Source organism: Primulina tabacum, chromosome 4, assembly GCF_025594145.1.
Source record: "Primulina tabacum isolate GXHZ01 chromosome 4, ASM2559414v2, whole genome shotgun sequence".
Taxonomy (NCBI): Eukaryota; Viridiplantae; Streptophyta; class Magnoliopsida; order Lamiales; family Gesneriaceae; genus Primulina; species Primulina tabacum.
In genome coordinates this window covers 17,889,554-17,906,689 of record NC_134553.1, presented here as the reverse complement: position 1 = coordinate 17,906,689, position 17,136 = coordinate 17,889,554, and the positions used below count along the sequence as shown (strand labels likewise).

The 17,136-nt window shown below is 36.2% G+C and overlaps 2 protein-coding genes across 2 annotated transcripts; one reads left to right on the top strand and one right to left on the bottom strand.

Moving 5' to 3' along the window:
- Positions 1 to 1,173: 1,173 nt before the first annotated feature.
- LOC142541883 (uncharacterized) lies at positions 1,174 to 1,992 on the bottom strand. The gene is made up of 2 exons (XM_075648339.1): positions 1,782 to 1,992; positions 1,174 to 1,520 (listed from the first exon to the last, which is right to left on the bottom strand). The coding sequence occupies exons 1-2, from the start codon at positions 1,990 to 1,992 to the stop codon at positions 1,174 to 1,176; spliced, it is 558 nt and encodes a 185-aa protein (XP_075504454.1).
- A 1,724-nt stretch (positions 1,993 to 3,716) lies between these two features.
- On the top strand, positions 3,717 to 5,851 carry LOC142543164 (ran-binding protein 1 homolog b-like). Its single transcript, XM_075650246.1, has 4 exons — positions 3,717 to 3,990; positions 4,374 to 4,525; positions 4,691 to 4,816; positions 5,309 to 5,851. The coding sequence occupies exons 1-4, from the start codon at positions 3,824 to 3,826 to the stop codon at positions 5,503 to 5,505; spliced, it is 642 nt and encodes a 213-aa protein (XP_075506361.1). The 5' UTR covers positions 3,717 to 3,823; the 3' UTR covers positions 5,506 to 5,851.
- The last annotated feature ends 11,285 nt before the right edge of the window (positions 5,852 to 17,136 follow it).

Sequence of the window (17,136 nt, the reverse complement as noted above, 5' to 3'; positions counted from 1 at the left end):
GCTTTGAAATTTGCAAAGATTTCAGCAGAGTAATAGGTCAGTTGATAGAATAGTATATCAATCGGGTTGATTCAGTGTTGTATATTTCTCAGCTGCTTTTCTCTGCTATTTTTAGGCTTTGCCTCCAACGGTAATATTGAAAACGATTTGAAGCTTTCTATCTGTTGTTTGTCATGTCAACATTCTTCTGACATTCGTACACTGCAGCTTTTGCAATCCCACTACTTGTTGCAATCAGCTTTTGTATAGTTGTCGGTTGAACGTCCTTTTCTTTAACTGATGATGTGTACAACTGAAAGATCAAACGATAGGATGTAGCTGATAAGCTCACAATTGTTTGTAGTAACTGATCAGTTCCAACTGATCAATCAGTTGTCTGCGTAGTTCAGTTTGCTAGTCCAGTTGCCTTTGAAAATCTGGGTAGTAATCTTCAGCCATAAGCAACCGATAGTTTGCATATTTTAGATCAATTTCTATCAGTCTTCTTGATCAGTTAGTTCAAATCTACTAAACCCTCAGTTTGTCAAATTTCCAAAATTCAGTTTCCAACATGATGGCACGTATATGTTTATGTAAGTACGTCCAATTTTAAGTATGTATGCTCTACTTTAAAGTTCATGTGGTTTTATTACGTATTATTTGTTATTCTAAGTTTATACATGTTGAGTCTTTAGACTCACTAGGCATGCTCGATGTAGGTGGAGACGAGTACGAAGAGACGATAGGTTGGGATCAGTGAGTTGGCTCAGACTGCGCGGATGCTAAACCCAAGGACCGCTTATGTTTTATGAAATTTTTATGCACGTAACAAATACTCTGATTTTCACGGGATTACTTTACGATTTTTAAACAAGTGTTTTTGCAAACTTTGGTTGTATTTGTTTTATTTCAAATATTTTAGACGAGCAGATTATTTTTATCGCAATTTGAAAGTTTATTATTTATTTAAGAAAATTTTTACTTTTACGCAAATTTCAAGTAGTTCAAAATAGGGTACGTTACATAAATAGAAATAATTAAAATTGGTGAAATAAAATTAATACCTGACATTAAATTAAATAATATATTACAAATACAACTTCAAATATTTGAACGACCATATTCATCTCATAAATTATCAATTAAAGTATTTCGTAATGCATAATGAGCGTCTTTGTCTTTTATTTTATTTTTTTATCGAGCGAGAAATTCGCGAAATCCGATATGCTCATTGACAGCCATTTCTACAATTGGAGTCGGTGCTTTCGTAGCATCTTGAATTGGTGCACTAAGATCACGTTCATCTTCGATTATCATATTCTGCATTCTAATATATGCTTTCATTATATCATTCAAATGATTTTTCTTCCAACCACGTGCTGGAGATGCCACAATCCCAAATCGTGATTGAAGAACGCCAAATGCACGCTCCACATCTTTCCTGCATGACTCTTGTTTCATCGCAAAATACTGCTTCTTTGGACCACGCGGATCATGGATAGTTTGCACAATAGTTGACGTTTTCAGATAAATACTATCAGCTAAATAATATCATGTGTCATATTCTTTTGTTCCAATAGTATAATGAGCTGGAGGAGCAATTCCTTGTGCAAGATTGGAAAATAGATTGGAAGACTCTAAGATATTTATATCATTATTGGTTCCAGGCATATCAAAATATGCATTCCATATCCAAAGATCGTAATCAGCTACCGCTTTTAAAATGATTGTTGGAAAACCACTATGACCCGCATATTGTCTCGCCCAAGCCGTGGGGCAATTTTTCCACCTCTAATGTATACAGTCGAGACTTTCCAACATTCCAGGAAAACCTCGTTGTTTACCAATATAGAGAAGTCTAGCAACATCATTGGCAATAGGTGATCTCAAGTACAGCTCCGCAAAAACTTCCACTATAGCTCGACAAAATAATTGCATACACTGAATTGCGATAGATTCTCCTATTTGGGTGTATTCATCAGTAGCATCCACAGGTAAGCCATATGCTAACATTCTCAATGAAGCAGTTTCTTTTTTATTAGTCGATAGCCCGAGCCGTCCCAAACTATCACTTCTTTGTGTGAAATAAACATTGTGATTCTTTACGACATCTACTATCCGAAGAAAAAAGATTTCAAGACATTCGAAATCTTCGTGGGAACATTGCTTCATTATAGACTGGATTCTCAACAAAATAGTCGTTAAACAATTTATGATCAGCAATTTCACGTATCCGAAGAAAAAAGATTTCAAGACATTCGAAATCTTCGTCGGAACATTGCTTCATTATAGACTGGATTCTCAACAAAATAGTCGTTAAACAATTTATTATCAGCAATTTCACATTCGCGTCAGATGATTATGTGACCTGGAATTGACCCTCGTGTGTGACTTCTTGTTCTTGTTGGGTGGTGCAGGCAGCAACTAAATCTTGTTCTTGAGCTATAGTTGACAGTATTGCTCTTCTTCTATTTTCAAAGTCTTCGACAAATTGAATATCATTTTCATTTTCTGACAATGAAGATGGGCTAGATGAGTTTGCATCAAATAGAGAATACAGATTCATTTTTAGAGAGAAGGTAAAATCTGTATGAAAGTATGATACTATAGTTACATTATATAGATATCTTGTAGATGCATTTTGGACTGGTAGATGAGTTTTGACAGGTATATACGTTTTGACTGATAGATGAGTTTTGACTGGTAGATGAATTTTGACTGGTAGATACGTTTTGACTGGTAGTAGATACGTTTTGACTGGCAGATGAGTTTTGAGTGTAGATGAGTTTGGAATGGTACAGATCAATAAAACGACACGGAACAGAACTTTAAAAATAAAAAAATATTATCCATTTAAAATTTATTTAAATTAAAGAGATTTTGACTTTTTTAAATAGAGGAAAGAGAGTTGTATGTGATGAAAAATAAATCCATGGTTTCAGAATACGCTGCGGTCTTAAAAATTGGGTCGAGTACTCGAGGTGGGTCGACCTCTTTGTTTGGGTCGAGCTCGACCCAGGTCTGAAGAGCTCAACACAGGTGGGTTGAATTTTTTTTTTCTTTTTTGAATATATATAATTATTAAATTACTATAATAATATCATATTATTATATAAATAATATTTGTAATTTTTCATATAAATATTTATAATTAAAAAATTTTTTTAAAAAACCTCATCTGCGTCAACGAAAATGGAGCTGTGCTATTTTGTTTTGGGGAAATCCCAACATCAAAATAGCGTGAACCGTTATTTTGATATTGAGGTTGAAGGCTGAAGATGTATTTAATAGTATATAAAACATATATTACTTATAATTTGTTTAATAACCAACTAGGCTCTATAAGTATTGGCCTAGCTCCCCCTTCCAGGCATAGGGGTGGGTACGGTATGGTATACCGTACTGAACTACTGTACCGTATACCGTACCGAAAATATCGGTATGAAATTTTTTCATATCGATATCGATATCGGAAATTCGGTATACCGCACATTCGGTATACTGAATTTTCGGTATGAAAAAAGTTCATACCGGTATCGTACCGACACCGAAAATTTTTTCGGTATACCGAATTTAAATTTTAAAAAAATACTAATAAAAAACTAACCGAAATACCGAAAAAAAATATTCTGTACCGAAACCGATACCGAAAATTTCGGTATACCGATTTTTTCGATATTTCGATATTTCGATATTTCGGTATTTTTCCCCCGCCCTGTCAATCCAGGCATCCATATAAGCATTTAAACCCCAAATTTCAAACACTCGTCTCACAAACCCGAAACCCTACTCCGTATCCCACTCCCAGTGTTTCTATCTTTCCTGCAGTTGTTCTTTGCTAATAATGGCGAACGTAGCAGAACCCGCAGCTCGAAATAGAGAAGAAGAGGAGGAAGAACCCCATCCAGCGGTTGAAGATGAGGATACCGGAGCACCTGTGGTCCCGATCGTCAGGCTTGAAGAAGTTAGCGTCGTCACCGGCGAGGAGAATGAAGAAATTCTTCTGAATTTGTGAGTGTTCTATTCTCGGACGTAATTTTGGGTAAATATTAAAATCTTATTTTATGGGTTTTTAGTTGTTTATGCCCTGGATGCAAGTTGAGGTCGCTTGTTTTTTACGCGATAGACGTGATGATGGTTGATTTTGGGATCAATGCAATAGTTTGTTAACCATGAATGGTTTGGTTTTGTTGAATGGACTGTGATTGGCTGGGGGATGAAGTTGTACTCTACTTATTTTGTTGGAGTTTTTATAATTTTTTTATTTTACTGAATTGATTGATGTGGGTCTGTGAAGCTGTTTTTTTTTTTTTTTGGGTCTGTGACTGTTCACGGTTGTGATAATGTTTTAGTTTTGAAATTATCATCAAGTGTTGATTATGTGTGATTGATAGGAAAGCAAAGCTGTATAGATTTGACATGGAAGGAAACCAATGGAAGGAGAGGGGAGTTGGGACCGTGAAGTTACTGAAGGACAAGGTGAATGGCAAAGTTAGGCTTGTCATGAGGCAGAATAAGACCCTAAAAATTTGCGCCAATCATCTTGGTAAGCAAATACTGTTGCTCTTTTTTGTTAATTTATAGTTATCATTCTTTTTGCATGTAATTTGCGCTACTTTTAGTAATAATCTTTGTTCAAAGAATTGTGGAATCTCAATCTGATAATAACGTGGCATTTATGTAAATTATTTGTTTTGATTGGTGGCTGCAGTGCTGCCCACATTTTCGGTTCAAGAGCATCATGGGAATGACAAGTCTTGTGTATGGCATGCTGCTGATTTTGCTGACGGAGAGCTGAAGGATCAGACCTTCTGTATTCGTTTTCCGTCAGTTCAGAGTAAGATGATATACTCTATCTCCTAGTTGGTTTATTTTCATTTCTTACTGATTAGATTACTGAATAATTTGTTTTAGTTGAATTTTGTACCCCATATTGCCAGTTCATGCTTCATATGATATGTTGATTGGATTGGTGTTCTTTGATATAGCAGTTGGGATTGTACATGCCCCGCTCCTTTTCATTGGCATATAATTGTTATCTGAAATCACTTTGATTCTCTAGGCCTACTGTGGTGTCCCTATTGTTCATTAAAGTTGGTATTGGACTGATTATATTATGAAAATTGTTCTTCGATCTCGCGTGGAAGATCATGTGTGAAACAAAAGTTTTAGTTTAATCCAACTTTTGCCGAATACAGTTATAACTTTGTCAATTTTCTCTTGTTTGCTTGTGATAAGAACTTACTTGTGATTGATATTTTAATAATTCGATGTTGCGTTGTATTCTGTATAAATTTTTATGCCCTCTTACTCTTTGTATTGCTTTCAGGTTGCAAAGCTTTCAAAGATAAAATTGAAGAAATCACTGAATCTGTGGCACAGGGCGGTGGAGAGAGTGAAGAAGCCAACACTGCTGCCAGTCTTCTTGAAAATTTGAGCGTTGAAGGAAAAGATAGTGAAGAGAAGCCAAAGGCAAAAGAGGAAGCACTTTCATATGTGGGTGAGAAAAAGGACGACACTGAGTAGCAAGAAAATCAGTTATGAGAAATAAGCTCTTTGTTTGTAGACCTCTTGGTTTAGGTTCGAAGCATGGGTTATTCAGTTGAGTCAGTTGAGAGGTAACCTAGTGTTGGGTATTGTTTTATAAAAGCAAGTGAGTGGTTTATGGTTGTGGTTTGTTTTCTGGTTCTTAGTCGGTGTCAATTGGTGAGTTCCGATTGAGTTTGGGTTACCTTTATATTTGTTGTTGCTTTGTACTGGCTTCATGTTCTACTTTAAATACATGATATTTACCTGTAATATACTTCCATCTTTTGCTCTTGAGATGTATTCTTTTGCTTGCATTAATGTATTCTAGCCCATGCTTTACATATTTTTCCTCGTTAATGCCTTTGTTCATCTCAAAGGTAGAGGTGAGATCACCTGGTCTTTTGATTTTCAAATAACTTGTTTTGATTAGCTCAATGTTAGCTCAATGATGCAGTGTCATGCAACAACCGGGGTCGTGTCTGTTTTGATCCAAACTCCAAAGCCTACACTTGTTGATTGTAGGAGGATTCTTGTAACATTGTGCATATGCCTTTGGTATGCATTTTGTGAAAATCAATGAACTTTTAGAGTTTGAACTCAGCTTGTGGCCTATGGATTAGCTTAATGGTGAGCAGTTTTATTTGAAATTAGCTCTTGGGTTCACAATTCGAAAATGAAAATTGCAGTAATAATCATATACTTGTAAAAGGAAATCTTAGAATACGAACCTACGAACTACGCAAGTACAACAATTGAATTAAACAAATATCTTCAAATAACAGTAAGGCACCTAATTATTGTCGATCAAAATTTAGAAATTAAAATCCATCTCTCTGTAATTTCTACTTACAATTAATTAAACCTTCAGATCAAACCTCTCACCCGTCACGTCGCATATATTATGTTTGTTGTTAATCGTGTTCTTTCGTACTCAAAACGTAGCGAAAATTTTAAAATTTTTATTTTATTTTGACAATCAAAATATTTGTTTCGAGCACTCGTATGGTTTTAATAATTAAACATACATAGAGATGCACTGTAAGTCAACTGTTGGCTAGGGATTTATTGACTCAGATATAATAAACAATCTTTATTTTAATATAATTCATTATTTCATGGTTTGTTATTTCTTTATTTGTATACTCATGTGAACAATATATATAAAGACCTTGATTATACTTTAATACAAATGAATCGTAATTCGATGTTGAAACTCATTTGTAAACACTGTATGATCTAAATTCGTTCCTAGTCGATTCAGCCGCCTAAAACGTGGATAAATGTCGCTTGAGCTCGAAACTAGCATCTGTGATGTTGTGTATCGCCTTTCTTGGTAAGGGCATAGAGATGTCCAAATATGCAGATGAATAGTCATATGATGATTATACCGAACTACCCTCCCTCGGACTTTCCAAGTGGTTATCATTCATCGAGAGGATAAGTATGTGGTTATGATTGTACACCATTAGTCCTTACGACCCGGGACAATACTGAGACTCTATATGCTAGGGCTGTACTTTGACTCGTTTACCGACTCCAGGAGAGTCATAAGATGGCGAGATTGGGTACAATTGCGACACATGTAGGAGCCAGTGCATTGTAGTCGAGAATTCACCGCTCACCTACGGGTGTGGATATCCTATGTGATCTGATGAAATAATAGTGCATGGAATCTCTGACCAGAGTATGAGATGTACGTTAGAGAAGGAGTTCTCCAATTGTACATGCGATGCCACTATTTATTCTCAAATATGTGTCACATAGTTATCCAATTATTATGCAACCCTCGATGAACCAATGGTTGTAGATTCGATCGAGATATATGAGATGAAGAGACCATATTGTACGTTAATCATAATCGACTGGTTCTTGCAGGCACTATCAGTGATACCTAGGGAATCATGGGGCGATGCTACTAGACGCTCTTACCATTATTCGATGGTTTTAATTAGAAATATGATTTCTGACATTCTCATTATCAATTGTTGGTACATAGAATGGGGCAAATTAGGGTAAGCCCGAATAAAAGATTTTGTCCTGAATCACAAAAAGTTGTGAACTCACGGCTAGCTGTATCCCTAAACCATTGAAGGTTACACAAGTACTAGATCATTTGTTCCATTGAGAGAATAAATTCAAGGAATTGAATTTATATTATGATATAGTAAATTCAAGGAGTTGAATTTATGATAATTAAAATTTGAGAAAATAAATTAAAAGAGTTGAATTTATAAAATTTGGAGAGAATAAATTCAAGGAGTTGAATTTATAAAATTTGAGAATTTAATTTATTAAAATCAAAAGTTGAGTTTATTAAATATTAATTTTTGGAAGCGATAAATTCAAGGAGTTGAATTTATAATTTAAATATTAAATTCAAATGTTGAATTTATAATGAATTTAAATTAAATGTAATGGGTGTATGTATTACGGGTTTGTATGAGTACAAGACCAACATACAAATTATTAAGATTCTTAATTGAACTTTAAAAGATTAATTAATTAATTAAAATAGTTAGACTAGAGTAATTAATTGATGAAACCTATTAAGTGTTTGATTTAATTAATGGGCCATAAGCTTGTATATATATGTGTGTATTTGGTTTGGGGTTAATTAATTTTCACTCATAATTTTTGAAAAACCCTCCTCCACATGACATGATTTTTGAAAATACCTCTCCAACTTTTCTATCAAATTTCGGCCTCCATCAAATTTATTTTGGTTGAGCCGTATCTCATTTTTTAACCTCCAACGTTAAAAGTTCTTCCAAATATTCTAGTGCTATTTATAAGAGGAACAAATCTTCTAGTAGTGGACTTGATAGAATGATTGGAGAAATGAGTTTTTGAAGAAAGTTCGTAGGAAATTCAACAAGAGCTATATCCGCAGACACCGGATTAGTTGCAGTCGAGTGAATACATACTATGTATGTTTATTTAGAGTGCTCAAAAATATCTTGAATGTCAAGATCTAAAAAATTTTAAAACTTCTGCTGCGTTTGGGTACGAGAAAACCGAGATCCAACAATAGGATGTTTAAAACTTTTACCTTTGGTGAAAGATTTACAATGCTCAAACTATTCCGGGATTAGCGGAGATAACTCTTGACGTATTTCCTACGATCTTCCTTCGAGGCTCCTTTTCTTCAATCCTTCTATCAAGTCCACGACTAGAAGATTTGTTCCTCTTCCAAAAAGCACTAGAATATTTTGAAGAAATTTCAACGTTGGAGATTAAAAAACGAGAGGCGGCTCAAACAAAAATTATTTTGATGTGGCCGAAAAGTTTGAGATAAAAAAGGTTGTGATTTTCGAAAATCACAAATAAGAGTGGAGGATTGCTTGGTGGCTAGGGTTATGACTTATTTACTACTTTTTATAATAAGCCATGACCTAATTTTCATAATTAACATTAATGAGCTTCATTAATTAATTGTACTAGTCCAACTAGTTTAATTAATTAATCAAAGTCGATCAAGAACTTTAATTATTTAGTATGTTGGACTTGTACTCCTACAAGCCCATAAAACATACTTCTAACTCTATTTAATTTAATATTTAATAAACTCAATTTTTGAGTTTAATAAATTATATTCTAAAATTTTATAAATTCAACCCCTGGAATTTATTTTCTCCCAATTTTATAAATTCACAAATTCAATTTCTTGAGTTTATTATCTTATAAGTTCAACTCCTTGAATTTATTTTTCCCAAAATTTAACTACCATAAATTCAACTCCTTGAATTTACTATATCATAATATAAATTCAATTTCTTGAATTTATTCTCTCAACGGGAACAAATGATCCAGTACTTGTGTGATCCTTAATGGTTCAGGGATACAGCTAGCCATAGGTTCACAACTCTTTGTGATTCAGGATATAATCCTTTACTCGGGCTTACCCTAATTTGCCTCATTCTATGCATCAACAATTGATCATGATAATGTCAGAAATCATATTTTTGATTAAACCCATCGAATCATGGTAAGAGCGTCTAGTAACATCGTCCCATGATTCTCTAGGTAAAACTGGTGCTTGCAAGAACCATTCGATTATGATTAACGTACAGTACGGTCACTTCATCTCATATATTCCGATCGAATCTGCAACCATTGGTCATCGAGGGTTTTATAAGAATTCGATAACTATGTGACACATATTTGAGAATAAATAGTGACATCGCATGTAGAGATGGAGAACTCCTTCTCCAGCGTACATTTCATACTCTGACCAGAGATTCCAAGCACTATTATTTCATCAGATCACATAGGATGTCCACACCCATAGGTGAGCAGTGAACTCCCGACTACAATGCACTAGCTCATACATGTGTCGCAACTGTAACCAATCTCGCCACCTGATGACTTTCATGGAGTCGGTAAACGAGTCAAAGCACATCCCTAGCATATAGAGCCTCAGTGTTGTCCCGGGTCATAAGAACTAATGGTGTACAATCAAAACCACAGACTTATCCTCTCGATGAATGATAACCACTTAGAAATTCCAAGGGAGGGTAGTTCGGTATAATCATCATATGACTACACATCTGCATGTTTGTACATCTCTATGCCCTTACCAAGAAACGCGGTACACAACATCATAGATTCTAGTCTCGAGCTCAAGAAAACTTTATCCATGTTTTAGGCGACTGAATCGACTAGGAACGAATTTAGATTATATAGTGTTTACAAATGAGTTTCAACATCGAATTACGATTCATTTGTATTAAAGTATAATCAAGGTATTTATCTATATTGAACACATGTGTATAAAGATAAAGAAATAACAAACCATGAAATAATTAATTATATTAAAATAAATATTTTTTATTACAACTGAGTCAATAAATTCTCTAGCCAAATGTTGGCTTACAGGACATTAACTCTAACAATCTCCCACTTGACTTAGAGCCAACTACCCATAAACTTTAATCACATTGCTTCGCGATTCTTCTCAAACAATGGTCCTGGCAAGCGTTTTGTAAGTGTATCAGCAACATTATCTGCAGATGGGACTCTTTCAACTGATATATCTCCTTTTTCCACAATCTCCTGGATGATGTAGACTTTCCTCAGTACATGTTTGGATCGCTGATGAGATATTGGTTCTTTGCTTACGCAACGACACCAGTGTTATCGCAGTACACCGGGATATGATCAACTCCATTAGGAAAGACACCCAACTCTTAGACAAAATTCCTCATCCAAACTGCCTCTTTGGCTGCAGCAGATGCAGCAATGTATTCAGTTTCAGTGGTGGAATCCACAACGGTGTCTTGCTTGGAACTTTACAAGAGACAGCCGCACCAATGAGCATGAACACAAAACCAGAGGTCGATTTCGAATCATCTACGTCACATTGGAAGCTAGAATCAGTGTAGCCTTTCCAATTTCAATTCTCCACCCCCATAAACCATGAACAAATTCTTAGTTCATCTTAAGTACTTAAGAATATCTTTCACGGTTTTCCAATGCATTGGACCAGGATTCGCCTGATATCTGCTTGTAACGCTCAGAGCGTAAGAAACATCGGGATGTGTCGATATAAGACCATACATGATATTACCAATGGCTGACGCATATGGAATACGTGTCATCATCTCTATCTCTTCATCAGTTTTGAGACACACAGCTTTAGATAAAGTAACACCATGATATATTGGTAAGTATCTTCTCTTGGACTCTTCCATAGAGAATCGCTTCAGAATGGTATCGACATAAGTGGCTTGGGTTAGCCCCAACATCCTCTTTGATCAATCTCTATAGATTTTTATTCTCAATACATAGGATGCTTCACCCATGTCTTTCATGGAGAATTTACTTGCTAACCATACTTAGTTGATTGCAGTAATCCTACATCATTCCCAATGAGCATGATATCATCAACATAAAGTACCAGGAATTTCACTGCACTCCCACTAACTTTCTTGTACACGCATACGGTTCCTCGGGATTTTTAGCAAAATTAAATTCCTTGATAGTGCTATCAAATTTGAGGTTCCAACTCCTTGACGCATGCTTGAGATCATATATTGATTTCTGAAGTTTGCATACCTTATACTCACTTCCTACTGATGTGTATCCCTACGGTTGAGACATATTGTAAGGTCCCAGAAATTTAATTCACGTAACCTGAATGAATGCAATCAAGGATTTTATTTTTTATTTTGTGTTTAATTATTTTTATGCATTTTATGCATAATTAATGCATGATAAAATTTATTTCACTAAATTTTAAAGGTTCATGCATTAAAAAAATTTAAGTTTCATTTCGCGCTCATACGAGGATCGGAGACCGAAGAATTTTCAGGAAAATTATTTTATTACATGGGTAATTTTTATTAATTAATATAAGATGTTTTAAAGGTATTTTTCAAGAAATATGATTTTTTTGAGGTATTTGACCCGCAAGATTTTAATTTTTAACTGTGCGCAAATTTTATCAAATCGAGGGATTTTTTGATGGTTCGACTAATATATTCAAAAACTTTTCAACACGAAATATTTTTTGAGAGTGTGCTTGGAATTAATAAGACAAATTTTAAGCTCGTTGGGCTTAAAACTCTTTTAGGCTTTTAATTAAACCATTTAAGGACCAGTATCTAGTTGATTAAAAAATTAATTAAGGTTACCCGACACAAATTACCCTTCCCACCAACAGACACCCCTTTCATACCCCTTTCATTATTGATAATCCCGTCTGCATTATCTTCCATAGCATCATTCCATTGGTCATCACTTTTCTTGCAAACAAAAAAAAAATTCCGCCGGGTTCCCTCGCCTCGTTCTTGCTCTTCAATCATCATCAGGCACGCCCCGTACCCTTATTTATGCATCATTTACGTCATATACATGTTGTTGTATGTTTTATGTGTAAGGATCGTGTATCGTATTATCGTAAATCTTATGTGATTATCAATAATTCATGAATTTGATATGTGATTATGCATTTGATGTATATTATGACAATGAAATTGAGAAAATGAATAATGAATATGAATTGACGTTGTAAGAGCTCGAGTGAAGAAGCCGGACGCCAACATAATACCAAAACCAACATTTGGTACAGAACGTGTGGCGCCCGGGCGGTAGAAAATGACCGCCCGAGCGCCAAGTGTGGAATAAGGTATGTTTTTCGGACAGAACATGCCGCGCCTGAGCGGTAATTTGTGACCGCCCGAGCGCGGTGCAATTGTACTCGAGGACAGAATGTCTCGCGCTCGGGCGCGAGAATTCTACCGCCCGAGCGCGAGAGCGGTGGGGATAAGAATCCTTTCTTTTCTTCTTTCTTTCTTCACTTTTCTTTCAGCGACTTCGAGAGACACAAGAAATTCGATTTTCTTCCGTCCAAATCGACTTCGAAACGCTGTCTAAACGCGAAACAAATTATATATTTGTGATCTTCGCGTCGAGGGCTTCTGACTGAGGTAATTTTCTTCTGGTTCCAGCAGATCTAATTATCAAAGTGCTGGAATAGCGTGTATTTGAAGTTGAATTTCCTGTATGTAGTAGAATAACCGACAAGAAACTCATATTCGAAGTCGGAATTGAATTATGATATGATTTGGATTTGATATGAATTTTTGAAGTTTCAAATGATATTTGAAACTCATATTAATGATTTTGGATTATGTTATTGATTGGAATGAGTATGTTATTGATGTAGATAAAGTATTATAAACGAAGAATTGAGGTATGCTACGACCGGATAACATACGACAGGTATCTGTATTATATGATATATGTTGGATTGGTTTGAGTTATTGGAATGAGAATACATGTCTATATGCCTTATTTGTTGAGTTTATGTGGCATACATGACATTGTGATTGGAATATCGATGTATAAAATAAATGTTTTGTTAACACACATCGTTTGATGCATACATCGATACATGACATGCACGTTGAGCTATGATCCTTGGATACCCTGATATGATTTGATTGGATTCTGGGGTTTGTGAACACAATGCTATGTTTGGTATTACATGACCCTTAAAACATAGACATTTGTGGCCCCGACGATTGATATGAGATTTGGGATTTGATGGCGCTTCGTCGACGCTATCATACGACTATCCCTTATTGAGGCCGGTGTGCCAGCTCGAGCATTGATTTGATAGCGATTCGTTTGATTCTGACATGTGCTCAGTGGATGGGCATTTGACCTGATACCTCCACGACATACATGCATTGCATACCATATATCATTGTTTAGATACTTGTGGTATATATGATTGGTTTTGATTACGTGTGGGCATGTTTATGATGTGAGATTAAATACTATTTTTAGTATTTAAATTATAGAAGAAATATTTTGGGCTCATGGTAAAGAAATTTTAAACTCGTTTTCCGCTGTAATTAGTTAACACTAATCAAAGTGCATTGTAATAATGATTAGGAGATAAGGGCCCCACATTATGTGTGCGTAAATTCCGATCCAGCCATGCACAAGGAAACTTTTCGGCTTTTGTTCAAGCACATGCATCATTTGCTCACTACTCACGGTTTTCTTGTTGTGTTTGCAAAGGGACTATCCTGAAGTCTTGCTGTAAGGTGTGAGGGCTATGAGGGACATTGTCACTAAGCTGGAACTGATGGAGTACAGTGCTAGGTTGTAGATCGAGAGAGTTTCGTAGTGGGGCTCGGCCTTTGGGTGATCGAGGGTAAGGGGGAAAGGGAAACCATCGGTGTCAAGGTAATTCCATTCTGTGAACCTGATTCTGTAGCATCCAAACCATGGCCTGGGAGGGCCCTAACACAACTGGTTCGAACCCTCGAGCAGCACGCATGAACCGAGTACAAAGGAGTCACGAGTGGAGTGCTTCGGGTCGTAGCGAGATTGCTTAGGGCGTAGGCTGCATGGGGCTGGTCCCATGGGTCTGTTAGGTCCCATAGGGTCTGTTCTAGGTCTATGATGGCTGGGCTTGTGACTGGTGCGAGCTGATGCGAGCCTAGGAGTGCTAGAAGTTGAGTGGTGCGTGGACGGGTAAAGATGGGAATAGCCGATGATGTCCATCAGCTTTGTGACCCATTAAGAAATGTTTAAGGGTTGAGTCTTGATGTTTTTAGGACCTTTTAAGTGTTTTTGAGGTGTGGTAAAAGTTTGAGAAAAAGTTGGTTAAGTTTCGAGTCGATTCGGGTTAAAATCGGGACCCCGGTCCAAGTTTTAAAACAAATCGATTATGTTTTGAAACGGACTCGAGTTTACGTCAAAGAATGCATTTAAATATGTTTTAGGATATTTTAAGGAGTTTGGTAAGCTATGGGTCAAAATAATGAATTTTGGATTTATCCAGGATTTAATCGCCGCGCGAAATGTTATTAAAGAATTAGTTGAAACGCATAGATTTAAGCTTAATAAAATTATAAAAAATTATATTTAAGCTCAGATAATTATTAGAAGTCTAAGTTTTTAATTTGACAATTTTATGCTAAGGTTTGGTTTAATTCGGGATTGAAATGCATTAATATGTTATATTTAAAGATTAATTTAAAATTCATCGATTTAAGCCAAATAAAAATATGGAAAAATTCATGTAAGCTTAAATAATTATTTGAGACATGTTAGAGTCAATGGAATTAATAAAATGTCAAAAATATGAAATTTTACGTCTAGGGGCAAAACGGTAATTTTTGGGTTTCCAGGGGCAAAATGGTCATTTTGCACCCGGGGTGAGATTTGGTCCTGGCAGCGCCCTGACCATATTTTATCATGATTTAAATATTTATGCATCACGTTTATGATTTTTATGTAATACGATAAATACGTTGCATGCTTAGTTTAAAAAAAATTATGTATATGCATGTTTTTATTAAGTGGTGAATATGATAATGTTTTTGAAGGATGCGAGTTGGTTGTGACTGACGTTATATATGTATACGATGACATGAGATATGATGAGATGAGGCCAAGGCTCAGTGGACGGGTAATGCTGTCGCTGATGTCCCTGCCGCCGGATACCACGGTTTTATAGATGGATCCATCGAATAGAACTGATACGAAAGTCACAGCTAATGAACTGAATTCAATTAAAAAAATGTATACGTTTATGATGACATGAGATGACATGATTTAACACATATATGCTGATACGATGATACATGCTATGATTATTACCATGTTTTTAAAGGACACGTTTACTTATACGATTTTTACTGCAGATACGAAATGTATGTTGATTATGCTATTTTTTCACTGCTATGTGCTACGTATATGTACTTGTTATTACTGGTACATGTGTGTTGAGTCTTTAGACTCACTAGGCGTCTGTGATATGACCCGATGACCACATGTTTTCCGCATTATGATTTACGAGTTTTGCGAGCATACGAACATTTTCCTACGTTGATGATATTAAGATTTTTATACGTTTATGTTTACTTATGATTTTGAACGAGTTGGTTATTTTAAACTGCGCTATTTTTATTGTCAATATTCAAGATCATTTTTAAATATTATATTTTTCTGTAGAGCGCATACATGCGAAACGTTTAAATGATATTTCAAAAATGCGAGTTTTTTTTAAAAAAATATTTCCGTATTTTTAAACGAGTAGACATTTCAGTTGGTATCAAAGCCAGGGTCCTGTATAGGGTTGTGCCACCGCCAGCTTCTGCCGCTCAGTCTTCAAGCCTCAAGTCTGTAAGCTTTTATGTTTTAAATGATTTACAGCACATGTTTAACTGTTACTACGATTTAAGGTTTATTATTTAAAAAATTAGATCAATTGCATGATGGGTTACGTTTGTAAATTGGATTGTATTCAGATATTCCTCCCAGACGTGATCCCTATAATGGTAGGCATGATGAGATTCCTGGAGGGGGTAGAGGACCTCCACCGCCGCCGCCATGGGACCCAGCTGCCCGAGTTCTGGAGGGTATGGCTAGGCTACTGGAGCAGGTTCAGCAGGCTCCTAGGTCTCAGGTGGATGTTTTTGAGCAGTTCCGTCGGCTCAACCCAAAGGAGTTCGGGGGCACTACTGATCCGTTCATTCTGTATAAACCACAAACTCAACTTGCCCCGATGGCATAGCTAGAACTGGTGAATTGGTCAAAGCTTGCTTCAGTCTGTCAAAACTCTACTGACACTCAGATCCCCAGATATACTTGGCATTCTTCTTCGTCAAGGTGGTCATATGTACCGCAATAGAAGAGAAACCTTGGATGAACTTCCTGTAGTAACCTGCCAATCCTAAGAAGCAACGGATCTCTGTCACGCTCTTCGAAACTGGCCAATCTCTGACTGCCTCTACCTTGCTGGGTCGACCTCTATACCATCCTGAGATACAATGTGGCCCAAGAATGCCACCATGTCAAGTCAGAACTCACATTTGCTGAACTTGGCACACAGTCGTCTATCCTGTAGAGTCTGCAATACTGTCCTCAGATGTTGATTGTGCTCCTCCATGCTCTTCGAATAGATCAGAATATCGTCAATGAAGACTATGACGAACTGATCTAAATATGACTGAAACACGCGATTCATGAGATCCATGAAGATCGCTGGCGCGTTCGTCAAACCGAAGGGCATCACCAAGAACTCATAGTGCCCGTAACGCGTCCGGAAGGCTGTCTTATGCACATCAGACTCCCTCGGTTTCAGCTGATGGTAACCGGATCGAAGGT

Coding starts and splice junctions, on each gene's coding strand:
- LOC142541883 (XM_075648339.1), bottom strand. CDS start 1,992: ATGTTAGCATATGGCTTACCTGTGGATGCTACTGATGAATACACCCAA. Junction 1,521..1,781: donor AATGTTGGAAAGTCTCGACT/GTATACATTAGA, acceptor GATATTATTTAG/CTGATAGTATTTATCTGAAA.
- LOC142543164 (XM_075650246.1), top strand. CDS start 3,824: ATGGCGAACGTAGCAGAACCCGCAGCTCGAAATAGAGAAGAAGAGGAG. Junction 3,991..4,373: donor GAAGAAATTCTTCTGAATTT/GTGAGTGTTCTA, acceptor TGTGATTGATAG/GAAAGCAAAGCTGTATAGAT. Junction 4,526..4,690: donor AATTTGCGCCAATCATCTTG/GTAAGCAAATAC, acceptor TGGTGGCTGCAG/TGCTGCCCACATTTTCGGTT.